This window comes from Chanodichthys erythropterus, chromosome 6 (genome assembly GCF_024489055.1).
Source record: "Chanodichthys erythropterus isolate Z2021 chromosome 6, ASM2448905v1, whole genome shotgun sequence".
Taxonomy (NCBI): Eukaryota; Metazoa; Chordata; class Actinopteri; order Cypriniformes; family Xenocyprididae; genus Chanodichthys; species Chanodichthys erythropterus.
In genome coordinates, this window is record NC_090226.1 from 11,215,669 (window position 1) to 11,239,963 (window position 24,295).

General features: G+C 40.7%; 1 protein-coding gene across 1 annotated transcript in view; it reads right to left on the reverse strand.

The window, feature by feature from the left end:
* ephb2b (eph receptor B2b) overlaps nucleotides 1-24,295 on the reverse strand; it is a 160,809-nt gene that overhangs the window by 36,392 nt on the left and 100,122 nt on the right. Inside the window, exons 4-5 of the mRNA XM_067388025.1 lie at nucleotides 7,042-7,197; nucleotides 4,764-5,099 (exon numbers count right to left, since the gene is read on the reverse strand). Of these exons, the coding sequence (XP_067244126.1) occupies nucleotides 4,764-5,099; nucleotides 7,042-7,197 (492 nt within the window). The remainder of the gene's footprint in view (nucleotides 1-4,763; nucleotides 5,100-7,041; nucleotides 7,198-24,295) is intronic.

Consider the following 24,295-nt stretch of genomic DNA (forward strand, 5'->3'; position numbering starts at 1 on the left):
CTCCACTGTATCAGTAATTCCCATTTAGGCTACTTCAAACTGAATTTATTTTTATCCATTAAACTCAAAAACCTTGAAATGAGTGATTGGCAGATTTTTTTCTGCCATTTGATTCTCTGGTGAAAAAGTTTGAGGGTCTTCAAAATATTAAAGGACACTTGAAACAGTTTTACAATGACCAAGTTCATTTCAAAGGTTCGTCTCTGCTAACTTTTTAAAGCATAAAGTGTCAACATGTCTAAGTTGAAATGGCCTAGATTTTTTGCAAATTTATTTATACCAAGATTAGTGGTTCTCAACTAGTTTTGCTTTAGGGCCCACATTATATAATGGACATCAAGTGGTGAATTAGCATAGTACTTCATTTTTTTATTAACATTAAAATGTCTTTACAAACGATTAGCGTGTTTATTTATACTGAGTTCAAATAGACAATAGCTAACCAAGGTTTTTTCTCTAGCTCCACCCACCTCTATTTATACTTTGTGTGAATAGCATTTATCAGTATTTGCTGTGAACAACTGACAAATATATTAACAAAAGGAACTGCTTTCTACTTTTTTAAAAGTTAATGAGTATATTTATTTTTTCTAACCAACCTGTGCACAATGGTTAGTTATTTAGTAATGTTGATTGATATTCACAAGCCTATCCAACCCTCTTTTTGGGTTGTGACCCACCAGTTGATAACCACTGGCCTAGATAATAAAATCATCTTAAAAATACAAATTCCTCTGCAGTGAAATATGGCTGAAAAAAAGTTAACCATGGCAGCTTTTTGCAGCTTTACTCACTACTACATTCTGGGTCAATGCAGAGAACACCACCAACCTGATACTTAGTGGGCAGTCTGGCCATAATTCATGAAGATCTGGAAAAGAACTCTCCAAGGCCAAGATCATAACACTCTCCCCATAATAGCAGTGTTTATGAATTGTTCATCCCTTAATAAGTGTGCACGAGGACAGTTTAAGCCCATGATGTATCACGCATAAGTATAACTCGGGTTCTAAAGACCGTCCAGCGTACAAACACTCAGAGTTTTGCTTCCTTTGTTTGCTGTTCTTTCAGCCATTTGAGTTGAACTTCAACTGTATATTGTGATCATGATAAGACAGCGTGAAAAAGCCTAGGAGAGGATAATCGCGGCAGCTTTGGAGAAACTTCCTGAAAACAATGCTTGAAAACAGAGTGAGAATCCTGAGAGATCCGAAAATAGCAATTTCAACTGATGCCTACCGCACTCACATAAGAAAACAAAGACTTTTCACGGCAATCACTTCTAATTTTCTTATTTGTTTGTTTCTTTTGCAGAACATACTTCAACTCTTTGAGCAGCCATGCTTAAAAACATGTCTAATTAAAGCTTGCACATGGATACGGACAAAAATGCACACACATAAACTACTGTGAGCACAAAACGTGAAGGGGGAAGCTCGAAGCCGCCTTGCTAATGAGGGGTGACAAGATGTTTATGTAACCCCAAAGCCCTCCAATCTAGACAAAATTAAAGGCCGGGACAGCCTGACCCAGGCCCCTCAGTCCTAGTGCCCTGTCCCAGGGGGCCCGGGTTGCTAACAGGGAGCTGGAGTGAGTACTTTCACAGCTCCCCCTGATGGAGGTCTGAGGCTGCTAATCCAAAGTGACAGGCAGAGTGGGGGAATGTCCCAACAGCAGGGAGGAACTCCAGAACGAAGAAAGCTAGGGTTAGAACAGGGCAATACCGAGTGAAAACATATAGAGAACAATCTTTCAATAAAAATATATATAAAAGCAATAGCAATTCATTATGTAAATGGTATTAAAGGAGCCATATCATGGAAAATGGGATTTTCCATGCTCTTTTGAAATAATAAAATGTCCTAAGCAGACCTACTCTAACATTTAAAATAAACAGCTCTAATCAGTCCATTTACTAAAACATTATAATGGGACAACTTAACAATACATTTTACATTATGTTTCATTAATTTATCATTTTAACAAACTATTTATTTATTTATTGATTGATTTAATTTTCTTTTACGTTTTTTTTTTTTAACATATAAATGCATATATTTGGCAACTTTACCCACCATGATGTACTACTATTATGTGGAGGTTAGCAAACAATAACAACAACAACAACAACATGATGATAATAATAAAAGTAATAATCATCATCATCATCTTAAATAATGTAAAAAAATCTTAAAGTAATTTACTGCACACAATATAGAATATTTCACTTGTTTCACTCATTTGTATTGTATATATATATATATATATATATATATATATATATATATATATATATATATATATATATATATATATATATATATATATATATATATTTTTTTTTTTTTTTTTATTATTATTATTTTTTTTTTTCTAATGGTTCTTAAACCATATATCATTCTGTCTGTAACTGTGGTTTATGTTTACACCACAGTTTCACCCAGAGGATCAATACCTAACTGTGATATCCTTGCTTAGACTTGTAAAGGGCATGTTTAATTCTAAGATCAGAGACCTTTTTTTGGGGGGGGGGGGTATTGATGACACAGAGCTAAATCACCAAACATGACCACATCCATATTTACACATCAATGACTAATATAAGAACAGAAAGCTGCCCACCCAGAATGTAAGCACCAAAGTACAACACCCAGGGCTGTAACTCATCTCACATACAAGGAGAATGTTTCTTATAATCACTGCAACCAAAAACATTTATTGCCAGAGAGAAAATTATATATATTATATAAATATATTATATAATTATACATTATATATACATTATATAATTATATAACCCCTTTTAAGTAAATAATGGGATTGAATTGAAATTAGAAATTTAATTACAAATACTGAAATATTTAAAAAAAATACTTTTTTTTAAATTGCAGCCCCAGTATGCTTTTATGAGCAGTAATGTAACATAAATGTAAGTTTTGGGCAAAATGGCACAAGTTCTCGGCGATTCTCCAAGGAGAATATGTGGACTCATAAAGCTTGGGGAAAAGACGTTGGCTTTCCTTTCAAAGACGCTGTTCAGCTGACTTATATGAAGTGAATCTAACAATCCTTCTGTTTCCAGCAGATCAGTCGTTTCTTGTTCAAAGAAACACTGAAAGCCTCATCATTCAGCTCCCATGGCAGTTTCACATACGTTCACAAGTCCCCTAAATGTCCCAAGTGCACTTAGTGTAACTGTTGAGAGACTGAATGTAAAAACTTGAAGTCTTTACAGGATCCCCATCAGTTTATGAGAGCGAGTCTGAAGCCGCCCTTTGCCTCTTCTAAGACCTGCTGCGCACATGTATGTTTTTCAACTCGAGTTTCAATATTTAACGCATTGTCTCTACACTCACATGTCTGTGATAATTGGATTTTAGAAGCTGACTGCATGAATATGAGTGAACTTAGTTAGGAAAGAGTAAATAGTTTGAGTAGGTAATGTGTGCATGTGCACTAGTTATATAAGTTATGTGTGATGAAGACGACACAACAAATGCACATCTACTCAATCACCTCTCTCATCTTGCTTTGGTCTCATCAGTTGTAAACACTCCAAGGATGTAAAAGACACATCTCTTCCAGCATGCTCGTTACACAACAGATCGGTTAAAACCTCCTATTAATGATGCAAATGTCAGAAAATTGTTGAATTTTGAAGTTAGCGATGTGTCACAACCAATTTAAATACAATCAAACACTAAAACAACAAGCTTTACTAGGCTAAAGCGGGGATTGGGTTTGATGATCTGTCTGTAGCCAGCAGGGATGAGGAACATAAAATAATGGCTGTCTCTGTTTGAGCCCCTAAGAGCTCCAAGTACCGATCTGGCACAATCAACCACACATTTTATACAGACACTTAAATTACAAATCAATGCTGCAGTCTCTCTGAAATAATTGGAACACAGTAACCTAAACCACAATGGCATCAGTGGAAAAAAAGCAATGGTAGCTTCTGATTGTCTCGCGGGCATGGCTGTTGCTTCAGGACGTGGAAGAAAGGTTTGTCTAATCAGTAGCAAGAAGCTGTTTTTCATTAAAAGTCATCATTGGCTGGAGAGATCCTAGGCTCCGGATAATCTGTCCCACTATGGTTTGGGTCCGATTCAACGTGGATCACATTGAGTTTCTGGGAATTATGTTTAAACTCATGGTGATATGGTGGGATGTAGTCCAAAATGTGTAATTAGGATGTAATCTGGAGGTAACAAAGCGAGTTACAGAGCTCTATTACACAGTGAGTTTAGACTAGCTGGCTGTCAAAAAACGTGAGGGTAAATAAACAGGTGGTAGAGATTAAATTTTCTAAAATAACTGGTCAGTGGTATACCTGAACAACTAATTGGCTAATCACAAAGAAGCCTTAAATAATTAGGCTGGCTTTGGATTCACCATATACTGATCAGACGTATTTCTTAAGAAATAAGAAACTTTCCAAAAAATAAAAAAATAAAATAAAAAAAATAAAATAAAATAAAATTCAATGCAAATTCAAACAGCTACAGCATAGCACACTGTCTTAACAGCTAAAATGAAAATAAATAAATAAATAAATAAATAAATAAATAAATAAATTAAAAAATTTAATTAAATAAAACAAAATAAAATAAACCATCATGACCTATTATGTGTTCAAGCAAGTTAACAAAAATGAGAAGTTGAATTTAAAAGAGTTCAGGGAGTATGAGCATCCAACATGGCAACTTCTTGTTGTACCAAAGGAAAAAAAAAAACTAAAAAGTGTAAAAGTGTAGACTTACCAGCCTGGTTAGTAGTGATGTTGACTGATGCATATTGGGGCGAATAGGGGCTCTGGTCTGATACTCCGTTAACAGCCTGGACTTCAAAAGTGTACTGGGTGTGGGCCAGCAGGTCACTAATAAAGACCCGGCTCTCTGTGAGTCCCAGTTGCCGTGGAACAAACTGCACGTTGTCCCCACAACGTGTGCAGCCCCCTCTGCCACCTCCACAACTTTTGCAGATGATGTTGTAGACCACATCATCACGACCACCAGTCTCCCGTGGAGGATTCCACTCCAGCATCAGTGATGTCTCGTTCACACTGGAGATGACATTTTGAGGAGCCGATGGCACAGCTGGAAAAAACAAACAAGATGCAAAAATGAATAGATCTTTTTGCGACTTAAAAAGTACTGCTGTTAGTCTGAAAGAAAAATGAGGTTACCTCTGTAAATGACTCAAAGAATTGACATTTGCCCTTTGTTTGGGGATTTATATATATTTAAATTTAATACATTTAATTGTATTTAATTTATTTTTATTTTGAATATGTTTTTTTTTTCTTAATTTCTTTTAGGTTAAAATGAAAAAAAGGTTTTTTTCCTATCACCTACTTAAACTGCACAGCCAAAATGTCAGAGTGTGTGCTAACCACTAAGCCATAGCTCTGGCAACTTTAATTTTCATTTTTCAGAGGGGTAGAAAGAATAATACAATGAAACAATGTGCATTATGTTCAATTTCTTGTGTATTTCCTTGCATATTTCCATCATGCTAATTGCAATCATGTTAACATCGCACAAATCACTGGCTTACTTGGGTCTAGTGAAACCGTTTCTTTCGAGCTGTTCCTGTGTTTGTAAACATCATTTTCGTTTGCTCATGCACAAACAGTACATTTGAAGAAGAGTAAGAGCACACCAAACAAACGCACCTCCGAGATCACGTCCTGACTGACAGCCCAACTAAAGCTAACAATACCCTGTGTTTATCTTCAGCCGGCATGTGCTCCCAATTACTGTGGGTGCTCCTCTAGGGCCAAGTGAGGTAATCAAGAAACAACCCACTGGCTTTTGCCCTTTTAAAAAAGCCCCCCAAAAAATGAAGCCTCCAATTGATTACCTATTTACAGCTGTGAATCATTAAGAGGCATCTCTGTCTTGAAGCTACGGCTCTGTTGCACGCAAAACTGTTTCTAAACATCCCATTCCCAGGTTAGTGGGCGGTAAAGGCTGCCGTTTCCTCTCTTTAATCAAGCCAAGGCCCACTGAGCTTCAACTCTGCGACACGATGCTGCTCTCTTATTCACAACAGCTGCTCTCCTCCCAGGGCCAGGCTTTTGCAAATGGCTTTTGTAAAAAAGCTGTCTCGTTCTTCCCTTTCTTTCTCCTTCTTCTCTGCCCCCACCTCGCCTTTTTCAGGGAGAGACAAAAACATGCCGTTCACAACAGCATAAGAAGCTGTCTGCCTCTCTTTTCTCGTCTTCATGGCCTCATCTGCTTCAATAATAGGGCCGAGAGTAATTTTTCTCTGCCTGATCTGTAGTCAGTGGGAATGAAGAGAAAAGGCTGCTGTTTGCATGTGGTGGAAAAGAGGTGCGCTTTTGACTATGCTGTGGGGTAATGACAATGAAAATGAGCCAGAAAGGTTAGGCAATAATCAAACGTTCTCCCATATGAGTCATTGGTACGTCTTATCCATTTTAGTGAATCAGTTTGTATTTTTGGATCAGTTGAATCAGTGCCTTTTCTCCTTTTCTTATATATTTTAGATTTGCTGTGTATAGATATTGTTGTGTTTATTTGTGCTATATATATAAATAAATTAAATTAAATTAATCAGTTTGGATCAGTTGAATAAGTTTGGATCATTTGAATCTGTTTGGATTTTTCAGTGCATTCATGGACATCAGGCTAGAAAAAAATTACATTTTTGTAGCAAAATATTTAATTAAACGCTGAAGTCAATCACCATGTTTTCAGCTTATTTACAGATATTCTGTTTTATCCTTTATTTTTTCATATTTAGTGTAAATGTATTTAAAATTTGATGCTTTTATCCTTAGAGGGATTCATAAAAATAAAAAGTTGGTGCCAGATAAAAACCTTTATCTTAATTTTACTCAAAGATTAAAAATACTAATTTTAATATAAATAAATTTTATTTTGGGCACTAGTTTATTTATTTTTAAATACATATGTAAAAAAAAAAAAAAAAACACACACACATTTAAAGTTTAGAAAATCTAGTTTTAAAGTAGGCTTTCATGTACATTGAGAAAAATCATAGGGGACGCACTTGTACAGGGCATCTCTAAGGGGTCCGAGTCTGTCCGGTAATATCCATTTCGGCAGACACAGTTGGTGGCTCCATCGTTGGTTGTGCGGCTGTTGATTGGACACTGCAGGCATTTCTCATCACCTTGCGCAGTCTTGAAGAAACCTGAAGGGCATGCTGAAACAGAGATAGAGAAAGGGATGAGAGAAGGACGAGACAGTGAACTTTTCAATATTGCATGATTGCCACGGCACAGAGGACTCCAAAGAAATGATGGGCCACTAGAGTAAAGCTGAAACACACCTTAGAGAATTTCACACACGTAAAGAGAAGCAATATAGTCAGGTAAACATAGCATGTTCAGTATATGGGGCTGAATAATTCAAATCCTCTGCTGACACGCTAAGAGCATTCCACTTCCTGTGATCTGCTCATGGATGTCCTCACTTTTATAATTAATAGGTAGACTGTAGAGACAGCAAGTAAAAAACAGGAAAAAAGGAGAATAAGGTTAGAAAAAATCTATGCAGCTACAAATATGCAGATGAGTATATGCTTCGGGACTTAAGGATTGTGACTCAACTTCTTGTTTCCTTTTGCCAAATCTTGTACTTTTCACATGTGACCGCACCCCCCACCCCCATCTCTGTTGGTGCAGGAATCCCTCCCAGAATTAATTGCATTCATTAACATAAAATGCCACATATAACCACACATTTTTGAGTGAAAGAGAACAAGAAATTATAACATAGGGTGGGACTTGATTTTGTCAATAGGGAACTGACTGGATTGTGAAAAGCAGACTTCCAAAGCAAAAATGGAGCCAGAACTTTTTTGCTGTGGATTGCAATCACTTTTTAAAAAAGCTTTTGGACTGTGGAGGTGTAGTTCATCGTTGAGGACATCTCAACATAATGGTAACATTTCTTTTCAAATCCATCATTATTATTTGCTGCTATCTTTAAGTTTTATTAGTTTAAACAAGCGTTAAAGTGAATCACTTGTATTGAATTCACACAACTGGATGAAAGTCAGTCAAACAGGCAGCAAAAAGTCAGTCATACAGTTTTAAAAACAGCAATGTTTTTATTTTTTTGGGTTAACTATTCCCACAAGACCACCAATGTGTATTAAGAAAGGAACAGGGTCATTTTCAATTTACATTGACTATGTTTGTTGTTTTAATCGCTGTTGCTCTACCAAAGAGCAGGAGTGTATTTTCATGTGTACATACCGGAATTCCCTGGAGGCCTTTCAGACCTAGCGAGTTTTCATGTTGTACTTCTTTGTACCAAACAAACACAGCACTTCCCAAAGAGTGGGAAACCTGACAAGCACTTGGCCGGGATGAACAGCACATTGCTGTGGAGTACATCCCCCAAAACTAACTCAACCCGGAACGCAAGAGAAAAAGACCACAGTCAGCGACAGCCCACATCCACACACATCTGGAAGGAGAGGCCGTCTTAGCTCGCCAACTTTGAAAAACCCCGTCACCCCGTTCCTAATGGGTGACCTTGCTTCCACGCCAAATGATTTGAACACACCTTCAATATCTGAACCGTTTTAGGGGAGCTAAAAAGCAATAAAGCACAGACGCTTCGGCCTCCATAGTCTAAGCTGGCAATCACGGCAAGGATTTGCGCAGCGGGCCGGCCAAGGAAAATGTCTGTCGACGGGTTTATTTGGAGAAAGCAACTCCAGTCAGGGTTCAGCCGTGCTCTTAAACGCACAAATAAGCTGGACTGTACATCCGCCGAGGCGGTGAGATCACATTCTTACAGCTCAATTACAGGGGGCAGAGGTTAACTAGTGCCCAGTGGTCATTAAAGGGGGGTCTGTTATTTCAGTGAACTGTTTCAGACAGAAAGGGCGCTATTCCCCATTTCCTCTCACCTGCTCACCACAGACTGTCTCTCTCGATCCCATTTCAACACCCTGGCAAACCACGGGACCAGCTCAGCATCCAGGAACACTTTAGACTGCCATACACGGACACACATATACACGTTTTTACATTCCCTCTTTGCACTCAACACATCCACACTCCTTTTCTTATTCCAAAAACACCCACACGCTTTCTCCCTCTTAAAAGTTTAAGCAAACTTAGTCTTTCCCAAATCCAGCTGACAGGTTTCTATAAGCCTCCACCAGGAAACTTGACTGCCCAGTTCCCCAGTACACACACACAGATACACACAAAGGTGTAAAAGCATGGCTAAATATTCCAGAATCCCATGTGAACAAGTATAATAAACATTTAGAAATGGACTGGTGGAAAAAATTCACATTGTGAAAGCGATAGAGCACCTCGGTTTAATATTAGATTTGACATGTTTTTCTTTTCAAATGATTAATGGCAAAACTAGCCATGTGTAAAGTGAAATATGAGGCTTGTGTGTTCGGAGAAAGTGTCATTGGAGTCACAGAGACAAGCACAACTGCAAAGCTTCAGGATTTAAGATGAAACTCGGATAGAAAGGTAATCAAAAACAGCAATGGAAAGCAGACTGGACCCAAATGGACTGAGATCAAAGAGAGAGAGAACAGGAAGAGAGGGAAAACTGTAGCAAGAGAGTGCTTAAAATAAATCCGCTTTTGTCCCATCTATTAATTTACATATAAAAATACATTATAAATCCTGCTCTATGATGAGCAGGTTTTTAATTTTTGAGTTATATTTTTGGGGGCACAAGGTCAAAAATGTCAGGATGATAATTAAAAAGAAAGGGGGAAAAGCCTCATTAAATGAATGAAATTCTTGGGGAAAAAAAGATTAACCTTTAAACTCTAAAATGAAAAATGTTTGGCATATTAGCTTATTTCTTAGAAAAAATACATTTATTATAACAGAACTGCCTGCATATTAATACAGTATTTGGAAAAAAAAAAAAAAAAAAAAAACTTTGCAAAGTAGTGTGACCAACAAAGTCATGTAGTACAACCAACATGGAGAAAAAAACCTTGAATGATATCATAAAGAGGACCCCTGCAGACCGTCACGACTGTGTGCAAAGGTCAAGAAGTATCTTAAAATGTCAGATAATTTGACCTTTTAATGATGGTTATTTATAATGGTTAGTTCAGGTAAAAACAGTATACATTTTTTTTTTAAATAAAACTTTCTTGAAATTAATAATAATAATAATAATAATAATAATAATAATATTAATACAAAGAGAACATTTCTAAGAACTTGGCACCAGATTTCTCTTTTATCGTCATTGAGCCATTAAGAGTTGTCTTAACACCTTATCTTGCAGGTTGACGTACGCTAAATAGTGTTGAAGGGAAAATTGTGTGCCTTCACTACAAAAACAAAAACAGAGAGGAACCGATCCTCCCTCCACAAACTCTGCCAATATCCTAGAGAGGGTTCGCCTATGCCACGCTGACGAAGGAAGGGGGAGGAAGGCACTGAGTATCCGTGCCTGACTCCACCACTTGCCGTCTGGGCATGACCTTGCATGTCTCGATACTTGCTTCCAGATGGTTTCATCCAACCAAGGGAAATAATGTCAGTCGTGCTGAAAACGTGGGGACTGTGCTAAACATGGCTGTTGAAGCATTCGTCTCTGCTTGCAGAACTACCCCGTGTGGAGGAATGCAATTCGATGATGGAGAGAAAAACAGTGTCAGCTGTAGCCCTAGGGACGATAGAAAGCCTGATTAAAGAGCACATCTTTGCTTTGATACAGCTCGCATCCAGATTAGAAACGGTCGCATTGTTTGATCACGTTTTTCTTGCAAGCATGGCATTGAAAAAAAAAAAAAGGCTGTTTTTGTTTTGTTTTTTGTGCAAACTTAAAAATTGTTTGTATAGAAAATAAATAAGGACACTTTTGAGACAGTTTGGAGCCTTTGGTCTCTTTTTGACAAGAGTGATTAATCTGTTTTTTTTAGCAAGGAAGAGATTAAGACATTTCGAAATACTTCCTTTGCTGAAAAGACCAGCTTATTTACAGCATTAATTTACAACAGCTGGCCCATGCGGGTTTATGCTGGTCTAGCTGACCAGCATTGTCTTTCAGCTGGCTGACTAAGATAGTCTTGATAGTTAAACTTGACAAGAAGCCTAGTGGTGAGACCATCATCTTTGCAACTTTTGCTGTTGACCAGATATGGCTGTTTCTTTGAATTTGGGCACTTTTATGTCATTTCCACCACACTAAACAATTTTGCTCCTAATAGTTTTTCCCCTGAAAGTTAGTTTTTCAAGGAGACAACAGTTTCAATGAAGAACATGCTGGAAATTTGCAATGTGATGAGTGAACAGAATATTTTTGTGTCTCATTTTGAATGAAAATGTGAATTATTAAAATAAAAAAAAAGTTTTGTATGTATATGAATACACACACTGCATGTATAATGTTTACTCACACACACACACACACACACACACCTACACACACACACACACACACACACACACACATATATATACATATATATGTGTATATATTAAAAAAACGTTTTGTTTTTTTTATAATATGAGTTGAGGTATGATTTTATGTACCTCAACCCATATTATATTTTAAATATGGCTAGCAATACATTAGACTTAACACAAATAAGTTGCCTATTCTATTGAATAGAATAGGCAATTGAATTGCTTTGTTGAATTTTGTTTTTATATATATTCTGCATTTATATGATCAAAGCAAAACAGCAATATTGTGAAATAATATTACAATATAAAGCAACGGTTTTCTAATTTGATATATTTTTAAATTTTATTTACTCTTGTGATGGTAAAGCTTAAGTCACCATTACTTCAGACTTCAGTGTCACATGATCCTTCAGAAATGTATTCCATAATATATTGTGTAAAATGTTTGAAATGTTGTAAAATGTTAAAACCTGTTGTGATGCATAATATTTTTTGTGTGAAAATGGTGATTCTTTGAAAAAAGGATTCTTTGATAAATAGAAAGTTTAAAACAAAAGCATTTATTTGAAACAGTTTTTTAGTGATTTAATTATTAAAATAAAAGTGTACATTTTTAAATTTAAGTTTAATAAATAAAAAAAATAAAATCTTAATGAGTCTAAGCATTTGAACAAAAAAAAGGTCAGTTCTCCAGTAATAGATGTATCCACTGATGTACAAATTAGTTGGACTAGTAAACGTGAGAAAAGTGCAGAGCTGTCAGAGTTTATTTTATAAAAATCCACAGAGCCAAAAGCACTTTTAGTTAAAGAAACACCCATATACTGTCAATTTGATCCAGAACACTTCAAAGAGGTTCAAGACCCACTGTCGAAAACGTTGTTGCATTTCAGTGACTACGGTGAGAACCATTGAACGTAAACTGCCTGGCGCTCTTTCAAACCTCGCCTTGCTTGTGTTTATTGCCTCTAATAACACATGCAGACCGAGGAAAAGGTAGCAGTGGCATAATGGCAGGCTTAGTGGGCTGTGTGAGTGAAATCCCGTTGTGAACATGTGCTCGGGTGCCAGAACGCTAGTCATGTTTTATTACAGGTAATTCGCTAGCGATTTCAAAGATTGCCAGAGCGTTTTCATCCAGTCTGATTTACGTAGGTGCTAAAGAAAGAGCCGTACACGCAGATGGCTGCATGTGCGCTGGAGCCGGCTGGTAGCGGGGCAGGAATGTGTGTGTACATGTACCGGCGGATATGGCTCCTCCAGCTGCGTCCAATTCAGGAGCCAGTAGTGCAAACAACGGTGAAGCCTTTGGGGCTGGCATTTCCATCATGGCTGCCTGTGCGTTACACTGAATTCTCTACAGACACTGCTGGCTGTACACAGTGTCTAATCCAGCTAAAGTCACAGTCACTTAGGGGAAAAAAAAACAACAACCTGGTCACTCATGTGCATATGCAATGAACATTTATGTACCTCAACCCATACACAGTCACATGTCCTTTGTTCCCCACCAGAATAAAAAGGCCCCTTTGTCTGCGGTGACTGTAGTAGTGACAAACTCCCCTCCTTTTTTTACACTGCCCATCTATTCAGCCACTCAAAAGCTGGCTTTAAAGTACTGCATTTAATGAAACCTACATTAAAGAGAGACCAGGGACAGAGGTGTGTGTGTGTATGTAAAGAGAGCGCGTGGAAAAGAAAAAAACAGAAAAGCGAAGAACCAAGGGATGCTCGGTTTTGTTTGCACAGCAAAAAATGTGCTGAAAGCAGGGAAATGGGGTAGAGTCTGAGGGGTTTTCTGTATGGATGGGGGAAGTCCTATTGTGACCAAGGGGAGCAGTGTGTGAAACAGATGGGTTATGTGTTTGTTACACATCATCTAAATGTGCTTTAGAACAGCTTTATATTTAATCAAACCTCAAAATTCATTTCAATGACCTGATAGTGCTTAGAAACATTCTCCTCTCAATGTATTTTCAAAAAAAAAAAAATAAATAAATAAATAGGTATAGGTGTTTGATAATGTATAAAGTTGTCCAAATTAATAGCAACACTTAGGGATGCCCAATATATCGGTACCAGTAAAAGTTTAAACTAAAAAAAAGTTTACTAACACTGTTAAATATAATATTGCATTTAAAAACACTGACTTTGTTTCATTTATTTAGACAAAATAGTGTTGAATTTTAATATTGTTGTTTTTTAGGTTACCACATATAACATGAAAATCATTTTCAGCTTATCATATTGGACAGAATTTTAATATTGTGCATCCCTAGTAACAATAGTCCTTGTTCTTTAATGATATTGTGGATATTCAACAATATGCAAATATGCAAATTATGCAATGCAACTCTGAATGGAAGTGCAGGCCGATGCCTCCTGATAATAGTTGGATACTAGTCAGTGTTAATTTCGGTGACAAATAATTTTTTTATTTTCGTCAGCAACATTTTTTCACAGACAAAAACAAGACGATAACTAAATAAAAACCAGTTTTGGATGACAAAAAATGATGAAAATCTACTGACATTTTCATCAACGAATAAAATGAGAGTTTTGGGAAGAGATCCAGTCAGAACTGATGTCCTGTGTGGCAGATGTGCACAATTGAACTGTAACATGCTGATCTACCTGGCGGGACATAAGTTGGCATACACTTGCTGCATGGCTCATAAAACATTAAAGGGTTAGTTCACCCAAAAATGAAAATTATGTCATTAATGACTCACCCTCATGTCATTCCAAACCCGTAAGACCTCCGTTCATCTTCGGAACACAGTTCTAGATATTTTAGATTTAGTCGGAGAGCTTTCAGTCCCTCCATTGAAAATGTATGTGCAGTATATTGTCCATGTCCAGAAAGGTAATAAAAACATTATCAAAGTAGTCCATGTGACATCAGTGAGTTAGTTAGAAGTTTTTGAAGCATCTTATTTAGATTTTGGTCCAAAAATAATAAAAAATGTGACTTTATTCAGCATTTTATTCTCTTCCGGAATCCTTTCTTTTGAATTGATTCCATTGAAATGATTCCATTGAATTGATTCCATTGAATTGATTCCACGGAATTGATTCCATTGAATCTTTTTATCCGTCTGCGTTGGTAATGCACTTTTACGTCGTTGTTTTTGGCGATTAGGACATCCGCAACATGCACACTTACGCACCATTTTAAAAAATAGCTTCAATACAGCGCTCGTCTCCCTCAGACTGTAAACGAAACTCTGGCACACTAGATAACACGTCAGCAGCGTCTTACGTCAGCAGTGCGCTGCGGTTCACTGAACCCGAGTCGTGAACCCAGATGAACAACAGACCCTGAATAGAATACAATGCTGAATAAAGTCGTAGTTTTTGTTATTTTTGGACCAAAATGTATTTTAGATGCTTCAAAACCTTCTAACTAACCCACTGATGTCACATGGACTACTTTGATGATGTTTTTATTACCTTTCTGGACATGGACAGTATACCGTACATACATTTTCAAAGGAGGGACAGAAAGCTCTCGGACTAAATCTAAAATATCTTAAACTGTGTTCCGAAGATAAAAGGAGGTCTTACGGGTTTGGGACGACATGAGGGTGAGTCATTAATGACATCATTTTCATTTTTGGGTGAACTAACCCTTTAACAAATATAAACTTCAGTTAGAAAGAGAAGAGCAGACATATGGATAGATCCGAAAAAGTGTGACAACACAAAAGAGAATGGTTCTCTGTGTGCAAACAGCCAAATCACAGAAAGTTAGACAGTGCACGAGTGCTAAATTGCGCTTTCTTTCATGTCTGAATGGACAAATATACACAACATTGTCAAAATGTCTGTTTAGGAGAGTATTCACGTAAATGGAGTAAGTTAGGTCTTAAGAGAACAGCTGTGAGAATATCGGATGTGCATCAGTGCATTGGATGCGTGTATTTGGGCTTAAAGTGACAGCAGCATAATAAACCTAATCCTTAATATTAATTAAGCAACAAAAGACAGAGAAAAACACTCACTGTTCTTTAATAGATTTAGTTGACTAAAATCTTATATTTAGTCAACTAGAAAACTAAAACCATTCAATGAAATGAATGAAACAATCAAAATAGTAGAAATTCTTACTAACAACCAAAAAAACTGAAATTATACTGCTTTTACTTGTATCTTATAACATGATCAAAATATTCAATATATGAATATGCATGAGGAGATGTGTAATATGAACAGGCAAGAGTGGTATTTTGAAATCTCCTGAAATCTGCAGTTTTTTATGTAATTATGACACACAGGTCTACACACGAAAAGGAAATAAAAAGTTCAACATTCACCATCTCCTCAAGAGTAAGAGAGTTAGAGAAAGAACTCAGTTTGGAAAAGCATCAGTGGGTCTTAGAATTCAATTAAGGCTCAAGCCTGACCAACTAATTCAATCATGACTGTGTGAAAGCAATTAGACAACTGGCATTCGGCTCACCCCACCACACGGCATAAATTACAAATTTATTTCCCTCTCTCGGTCTTCTTGTCTGATGCAATTAAAATGCCAGGAACATGTCTGCCTGGCCTGTTCGTGAGGGACCAGGCCATGGTCCTGGGAATAAAGGAGAGCATCAATGATCTTCTCAAGGTCTCTCAATGTCAACTCTGACTCTGTCAGCTCCATCAGTCATAGTAACTGGTAACACAAAAAGGGTTGAGTTAGACATAGGTTAAGTAGTGCCATATGCTAGGCTGTCTTACCACAGTATGGTCAGAGTAGACAGTACACCATATTTAATTTGACATGAACAAAATCGGGCATTGAGGGATAGAAAAAAAGCCCATTCAGTATAAAACTTTGAAAAGTCTTTTCAATTTAAAGTGGACATAAAATGCAGAATATTATGAATAAATATGGGTTATGAATATTAGATATGACCTTAGGCTTAATAGACATGTTGAAAAGACTACCCAGAGTACTTCTATCCTTCACAACCAGGTTTTCTTTCACATCCAATTGCATTTGCTGATTTATTCTGACTAAAAGACCGCTACAGAATTTCTTAAGTTATGATGCCTTAGCTACAGAAAATGAAGTCTTTGGCAGATACAATGTGACAAATATTTGTATCTGAATATGTGTACTTCCCTGCTACATAGAGCATAGAGCAAAGAGCAGTATGTCCAATAAGCAGAATGTCTGTATACTAAATACTAATGAAACAGCAGGGAAACAATAAAAGGATGAAGTTCTGAATTTACTGAGACTCTGAAGTATGCAGCCAATGGATAAAATGGATATGGATGCTATCCCATGAGACCACAGGAGTTGAGGAAACAAATTTCAAAAAAATTTCAAAAAAAAAAAAAAAAAAAAAAAAAACCTTCATGTGTCTGGATATTCAAACACATGCCTGTGACTCATAAACCCCAAACTCATGGCCTTGTGAGACTTTCAGAAGTTTGAATACTCTAATTTGCGTGAAATTCTGACATACACGTGCAAACATCTCATCAGAAATTAGGGAATACATCCCAGTGTCTGTGTCCTTCTCAGCCCCTTTGCAGTTGTTAGAGCTGTCTTCAGACAGGATCTGTAGTCCAAATCCGCCCAGCAGGCGCCACCGCCACAAATTAAGAGCACCGGTGGAGTGTATGTGGAGAGAGATTACAGGGAAATGTGTGTGGCACCTGGGAAAAGAGCTCTGTGGAGCGCCTGCAACAGCTGGAATGAGCACATGAGTGCGCGTATGTGTGTGCGAGCATATGTACGCATTCGTCTTAACATGCATGCCTCACATTTTAGATCAATGCATGGTCCCCACATGTTGCAGTCAATAAGCACATCCAGAGAGAGAAGGGAAAAAACGCTAAATCTGTTCTAGCTCGAAAGGATCCCTTGAAATCTTCAGATGGCTGAAGTGAAAAGGTGTGTCTTGTAATTAGAATAGATCAGAATTCACAAACTACTGTAGTATGTTTTTTTATTATATGTTTGTCATTCTACAGAAGGTGCCCTCACAGATATTAATAAAAAATACTTTAATAATCAATTGCTGTTGCCAACTTTATCTTTTATGTTAATAATAAAAGAATACACACTTTGTAACATTTAAAATTACAAATTTAAATTCATTAATTTAGCTTGAGAAGGCAGAGTATTTAAAAAAAAAAAAAAATGTATTTTAATAATTTCTTTATCAAACTGTAAAAGACACCGGTTTCAAAGAGTGACTCTCTAAACACAGATCCAACAGGTCGGCCATTGTGTGTCTGTTTAGTAGGTAAAAGGACAAAGAGGGCAGCAGGACACAGCAGAAACGCTGCCTCAGCTGCATTATAGGCCTTTACCGTAATGACAGAGAGAAACAGGGCATCTGATAATGGTCCACTCTCTTAGCTCCTTTGTTTGTTGTCCATAATTTGAAAAAATGGCAATGGGCAAATTAGTATTTCAGAGTGGAAGATGGATTCTGGCAATCATCAGATCACAAACATCCCATATGTTGGAAAAAGGAAAACACAAAGTGAAAGAAATGGATTTCTAAAGCTATATCTGTAGCACAATTTCCTTTCATCCTCAGCAGTCTGAATTAGAGAAATTTAAAAAGGCTGCTAAGAAACAGACAGACAAAGATCATGTCATGTAAGTGGATTGCTTGACAGAGGTCACAAGAAAGGTGTCACTAAAGGCAGACAAAAAAATAAAAAATAAATAAATAAATCTGTACACCGCCACACACACACCCATTTTGAATTGCCTCCTTCCACTGGAGTCTGATGCAGATGGCTGGGGAGGGGCAAAGCTCAGCAGTCACATTTATCTCCATTAAAGAGCGATTGTCAATCACAGCAAGCTGTCTAGTGAGAGTGAAAATCTTGCGGATACAGTGAACTCTTGGGTGACTCACAGAGCAGTCAGATGGGGGCCACAAAAGGAAGCCCAACAGACACACAAACTCCGGTCATTCCCAAGTACTCAACATCAACCAGAGCCTTGGCTAATTTGATTACGTTTTCAGTTACTACAAATGTAGTAGACTCAGCTCTGAAACAAGCTGGACTTGGCGATCACATATACAGCAGCCTCAAACCAAACCTGCCATCATTTTAGAGACAGGGTACCCCCAGGATCCTCCAAATGAAATTCAAGGCTTTTTAAGACCTTTTTAATACCATTTTAAATGAAATTCAATGCCAACTTCGTACCCATTCTGACAGAAGTATGAGGGGAAAATGTCAAATCTGTATAAATTTTGAACCCTAGAAAATAATTAATTCGGCATATATTTTTATACCTATACTATAAATATTTTATTTACCATAGGCCTACTAAATGTAAACAGCAGTGTCTCTTGTTTACATTGTTACAGAGTGTAATATAATTGTATAGGCTAATACTATGATGTAATTGATGTAATACTACTAATGTAATTGATGTAATACTACTAATATACTAATATAATACTACTAATATAATACTATTAATTGCAATAGTCTGGTGCAACTTCTCACATCCAACAAGGTGCATGGAATAAAAAAAATTAGTAATTTAGGAACAAAACGTCTCGGGTTACGAGTGTAACCCTTGTTCCCTGAGTAAGGGAACGAGACGCTACGTCGGATGACGTGATGGGAACCCTCTGTATTTTTGTGTTCGTGAAGCACCTCTGTATCCAACCAATGAAAAGACGCGACGTCAGAGGCGGGTGACGTCACGGATCAGGAAGCTATAAAGCACACCTGAACACAAAGCACGCCAGCTTCTGTAGGTTGTCTGAAGCAAGCGCACCAGGTATGCAGGAGATACGGCCACGTGACGTAGCGTCTCGTTCCCTTACTCAGGGAACAAGGGTTACACTCGTAACCCGAGACGTTCCCTTTCGTGGGAACTATCGACGCTACGTCGGATGACGTGATGGGAACGCAATCCCAACTACGCCGTCTCTCCAAGTGTCTGGCTGCTATCTTGTAGCACCCTGGCCCCCGGAGTGATATTAAGGTGAAGATTGTAAAATCTGATAAAGGTGTGCTGGGATGACCATCCAGCCGCACCACAAATGTCGTCCATAGAGACACCAGATAGAAGAGCTCTGGACGCGGCCATACCTCTCGTGGAGTGAGCCCGCACCATCAAAGGACACGGGCGCCCCACCGTCTCATATGCAAGTGAGATGGCCTCGACCACCCACTTGCTCATCCGCTGTTTAGATGCTGGGCCCCCCTTCTTAGGGGACCCATAACACACAAACAATTGTTCTGTTTTTCTCCACAGGGCAGCTCTGTGGACATACGCATCTAATGCTCTTACAGGGCAAAGCAGATTCTTCCTTTCCTGATCCAAGTTTGCAAAAGGAGGCGGGCAGAAAGCCTCAAGTACAATGGGGCCTGGGACCCTCGTCGGAACCTTTGGAACATAGCCCGGCCTGGTATGCAAAAAGGCTTTCACCATACCAGGCGCAAACTCAAGACAAGATGGAGCTATTGACAGCGCTTGTAAATCACCAATTCTCTTCAAAGAAGAGACGGCCAAGAGAAAGATAGTTTTAAGTGTCAGGAATTTGTCTGACACCTCCTCTATTGGCTCGAAGGGAGCCTCAGCCAGCCCCTGGAGCACAATAGTGAGGTCCCAGGTCGGGGTCTTTGTGCGCACCACAGGCCTCAACCTGAGTGCACCACGGAGGAAGCGTACTACTAGAGGGTCTCGACCCAGCGAGGAGCCCCCTACAGGAATATGATGAGCCGAAATAGCGGCCACATATACTTTCAGCGTGGAAGGGGTTAAACCTTCCGAGAACTTTTCCTGAAGGAACCGAAGCACGTCTGAGACTGAAGAATGGACCGGGTCCAAATTATGTTGTTCACACCACACAGAGAACAATTTCCATTTGTATAAGTACAACTTCCTCGTGGAGGGAGCTCTGGAATGAAGGATGGTCTCCACAACCTCAGTTGGGAGACCAGATCCTATGAGCCTTGCCCCCTCAGGGGCCAGGCCCACAGTTTCCACATTTCTGGGCGGGGATGGAGAATCGTGCCGCCTACTTGAGACAGGAGATCCTGCCTGAGGGGAAGCTCTAAGGGAGAGCCGTGCAGAAGAGACATTATGTCCGAAAACCATATTCTGGTCGGCCAGTAAGGGGCCACCAATATTAGGTCGACCTTCTCCTGGCGAACCTTTTCCAGAACTCCCGGGAGCATTGAGACTGGGGGAAATGCATACAGACGTAGCCTCGGCCACGTCTGTAGCATGGCATCCAGCCCTAGAGGTGCTGGGTGTTGAAGTGAGTACCACAGAGGACACTGAGCTGACTCCTCTGTGGCAAAAAGATCGACTTGAGCTCGACCGAAAGTTTTCCATATTAACTCCACCACCTTGGTGTGGAGTTTCCATTCCCCCGATCTCGCGCCCTGCCTCGACAGGGCGTCCGCTCCCACATTCAACCGCCCGGGGATGTAGGCTGCTCTCAGCGAGAGGAGCTTTCCCTGGGACCAGAGGAGGATGCGACTGGCCAACTTTGATAATGGGCGAGACCGCAAAGCCCCCTGATGGTTGATATACGAGACCACCGTAGTGTTGTCCGTTCGGACCAGCACATGATGGTCTCTCAGGTCGGGGAGGAAGTGTTTCAGTGCAAGAAGCACCGCCATCATCTCCAGCCGATTTATGTGCCAGGAGAGCTGATGGTCCTCCCAAAGACCCTGAGCCGAGCGACCACTCATGATCGCCCCCCAGCCCGTGAGGGAAGCATCTGTCGTAAGCATTACACGACGACCAGAAGTCCCCAGCACGGGTCCCTGGGTTAGGAACCAAGGCTTCTTCCACATGACCAGAGCACGAAGGCATCGCCGCGTGACTTTGATCATGCGAAAAGGGATTTCCCCTCGGGGAAAACCCCTTGGTCCTGAGCCACCACTGTAAGGGTCTCATGTGCAGGAGGCCAAAAGTAATGACGTTGGACGCAGCTGCCATCAGACCCAACAGTCTCTGACACTGTTTTACAGTGAGTGACTGGCCTAATTTCACCCCTTTCACGGCCCCGAGAATGGAACTCACACGAGCAGGGGACAACTGCGCCTGCATCGTGGTGGAATCCCAGATTACACCTAAATAGTTTGCAACCTGACTTGGGACCAGCACACTTTTTGGCGTTGAGCCTCAGCCCAAGCCTTTTCATGTGCGACAGAACAACATCTCGATGTTGAACTGCCAATTGTTCTGTTTGAGCTAGTATCAACCAATCGTCGATATAGTTCAGCACGCGGATGCCCTGGAGTCTCAGCGGAGCCAGCGCTGCATCCACGCACTTCGTGAACGTGCGGGGTGAGAGGGATAGGCCGAACGGAAGAACCCTGTATTGGTAAGCTTCGCCCCCGAAAGCAAACCTGAGGAACTTCCTGTGTGAAGGATGGATGGATACATGAAAGTATGCGTCTTTCAGATCTATCGCTACAAACCAGTCCTCGGACCTGATCTGAGGGATGATCTGTCTGAGTGTAAGCATTTTGAACTTCAACTTCCTTACTGATCGATTTAACACACGTAAATCTATGATCGGACGCAACCCTCCATCCTTCTTCGGAACAATGAAGTAGCGGCTGTAAAAGCCCGACATTTTGCTGGGAGGGGAAACCCTTTCTATAGCCCCTTTTTGCAAAAGCGTCGTTACTTCTTGCTCCATCACCAGAGACTGCTCTGGGGTTACCACCGTAGGAAGCACCCCATTGAACTTGGGCGGTCGTGAACCGAACTGAATTCTGTAGCCCTGTTCTACCATGAGCAGTACCCACTTCGAAACATTCGGGAGATTTTTCCACTCTTCCAAATATTCTACTAAGGGAACCAGTCTCTCGAGACTGGTCTCTGGTGTTTTTGAGCACTTGGCTCGTCCATCTGACGCGGCGCACCGGCAGACAGGCGAATCACGTGCTGGCCAACCCTCCTCGGAGGATCGGCGGAGACCGCTGTGCCCTGACGCACGCTGGGTGGCAGGGTTGACAGGACGGTCCCCTGAGGGCACCGGGAGGGACCCGATATCCGAATCCCCCCGGAGGGGGCTGCCCCTCGAGAGATCCTGCACTATAAAGGTCAGGACCTCTTCTTTGAAGCCTTCCGGGAGATAATGACGGTCCTCAGATCCGTCCTACCTCCGGAAGGCTTCGCCTGTGCCACCCGCCCCGGCCCCCAAATCTTTGTGGGGGGCGCGGGAGGCGACACTGGCTCTTTGTTGCACCCTGTGTGCTGAGGAGCTGGCTGTCGGCCGAGGCTGCTCCCGCCCAGCAGCCTCGGGGGGATGAGAGCGGCGGGGAATAATTTTAGAAAATGCCGCTGTCTGCTTTCGTGTCTCCTGAAACCTGTCGACGACAGTTGACACTGCGTCGCCGAACAGGCCATCAGGAGACAGCGGCGCGTCCATGAGAACATTTTTATCTCTCTCCTTGATGTCTGAGAGGTTGAGCCAGAGATGCCTCTCCGTGGCCACCAGGGCTGCCATAGAGCGGCCGATGGATTTGGCCGTCTCCTTGGTGGCCCGGAGAGCTAAATCTGTTGCCTTTCTGAGCTCGTGAATAGCCTCAAAGGACGCTTCCCCAGTGTCATCAATTTCCCCCAGCAGGTCGGCTTGGTATGCCTGTAAGATAGACATGGTATGAAGGCATGCCGCCGCCTGACCTGCCGCCGAATAAGCCTTGCCCACCAAGCTGGAAGTTGTCTTTAGGGGCTTGGTGGGCAGCGTCGGGGTCTTAAGGGACGATGTGGGCTCGGGTGAGAGATGGCTCGCGAGCGTCTCCTCGACCCGAGGCATCGCCCCATAGCCGTGACGTTTCAGCCCAACTATATTGCTATATAGTGACGTCTGCGGGCTGTACAGTCTGTATTGTACTGGCCTCTTCCACGACCTCGACACCTCGGTGTGGAGGTCGGGAAACGGCAGACCCCGGCGCTGAGGTAGTGACCGCGCGGGAAGAAACCTTTCATCAAGCTTACTTTTTGGTTTATTTTCAGCTTTTTCCGCGGGCCAGTCGATTTTTAACTTTTCTACTGCCCTGGTCACTACCTCTAATAGCTCCTCATAAGCAGGGGATGAGGATGGCGGTTCCTCATCGACGCTCTCCACATCAACCTCCTCGGAGGAAGATATGTTAAGCATCGGTGCCTCTCTTCGGGGGAAGAAACCGCTACGCGTGCTTCCGCCACCAAAGAAGAGACACTGGGTCTAGCAGGTAAGGGAAGCGATAGGGCAGTGCCCGTCTCTTCCCCCTCTGCTAGATCCATCTGTGAACCCCACGAGTGCAGCCTTCGCTGTGCCTCGGCAACAGCGGGACCAGACCCGCGGGGAACACTCGCCTCGGCGCCCTCCTCAAAGAGCGCCCGGCGAGATCGCAGCACTCTGAGGGTGAGCTGATCGCAGTGTACACAGACGGCTCCCTCGAGAGCCGCCTGTGCATGCTCAACCCCCAGGCATTTCACACACATGTCGTGTGAATCTCCTGTCACTATGTAGCGTGGACAAGGAGGAGTACACTTTTTAAACTGTTGCTGCTTTTCCGCCATAATGCTTTTTGTCTTATTTTTGTGCTTTGAAACTCTTGTCCTCGGACGAAGAGATCACTGTGTGAATATGTATATATATATATCAGACAGACAACAATAAATAAGACAGACAAGATACAGAGAACGCTTGCTGAAGACAACAGAAGCTGGCGTGCTTTGTGTTCAGGTGTGCTTTATAGCTTCCTGATCCGTGACGTCACCCGCCTCTGACGTCGCGTCTTTTCATTGGTTGGATACAGAGGTGCTTCACGAACACAAAAATACAGAGGGTTCCCATCACGTCATCCGACGTAGCGTCGATAGTTCCCACGAAAGGGAACCAGCAACACTCATAGATGCCATGGAGGGGTCAGAAATAAACAAAA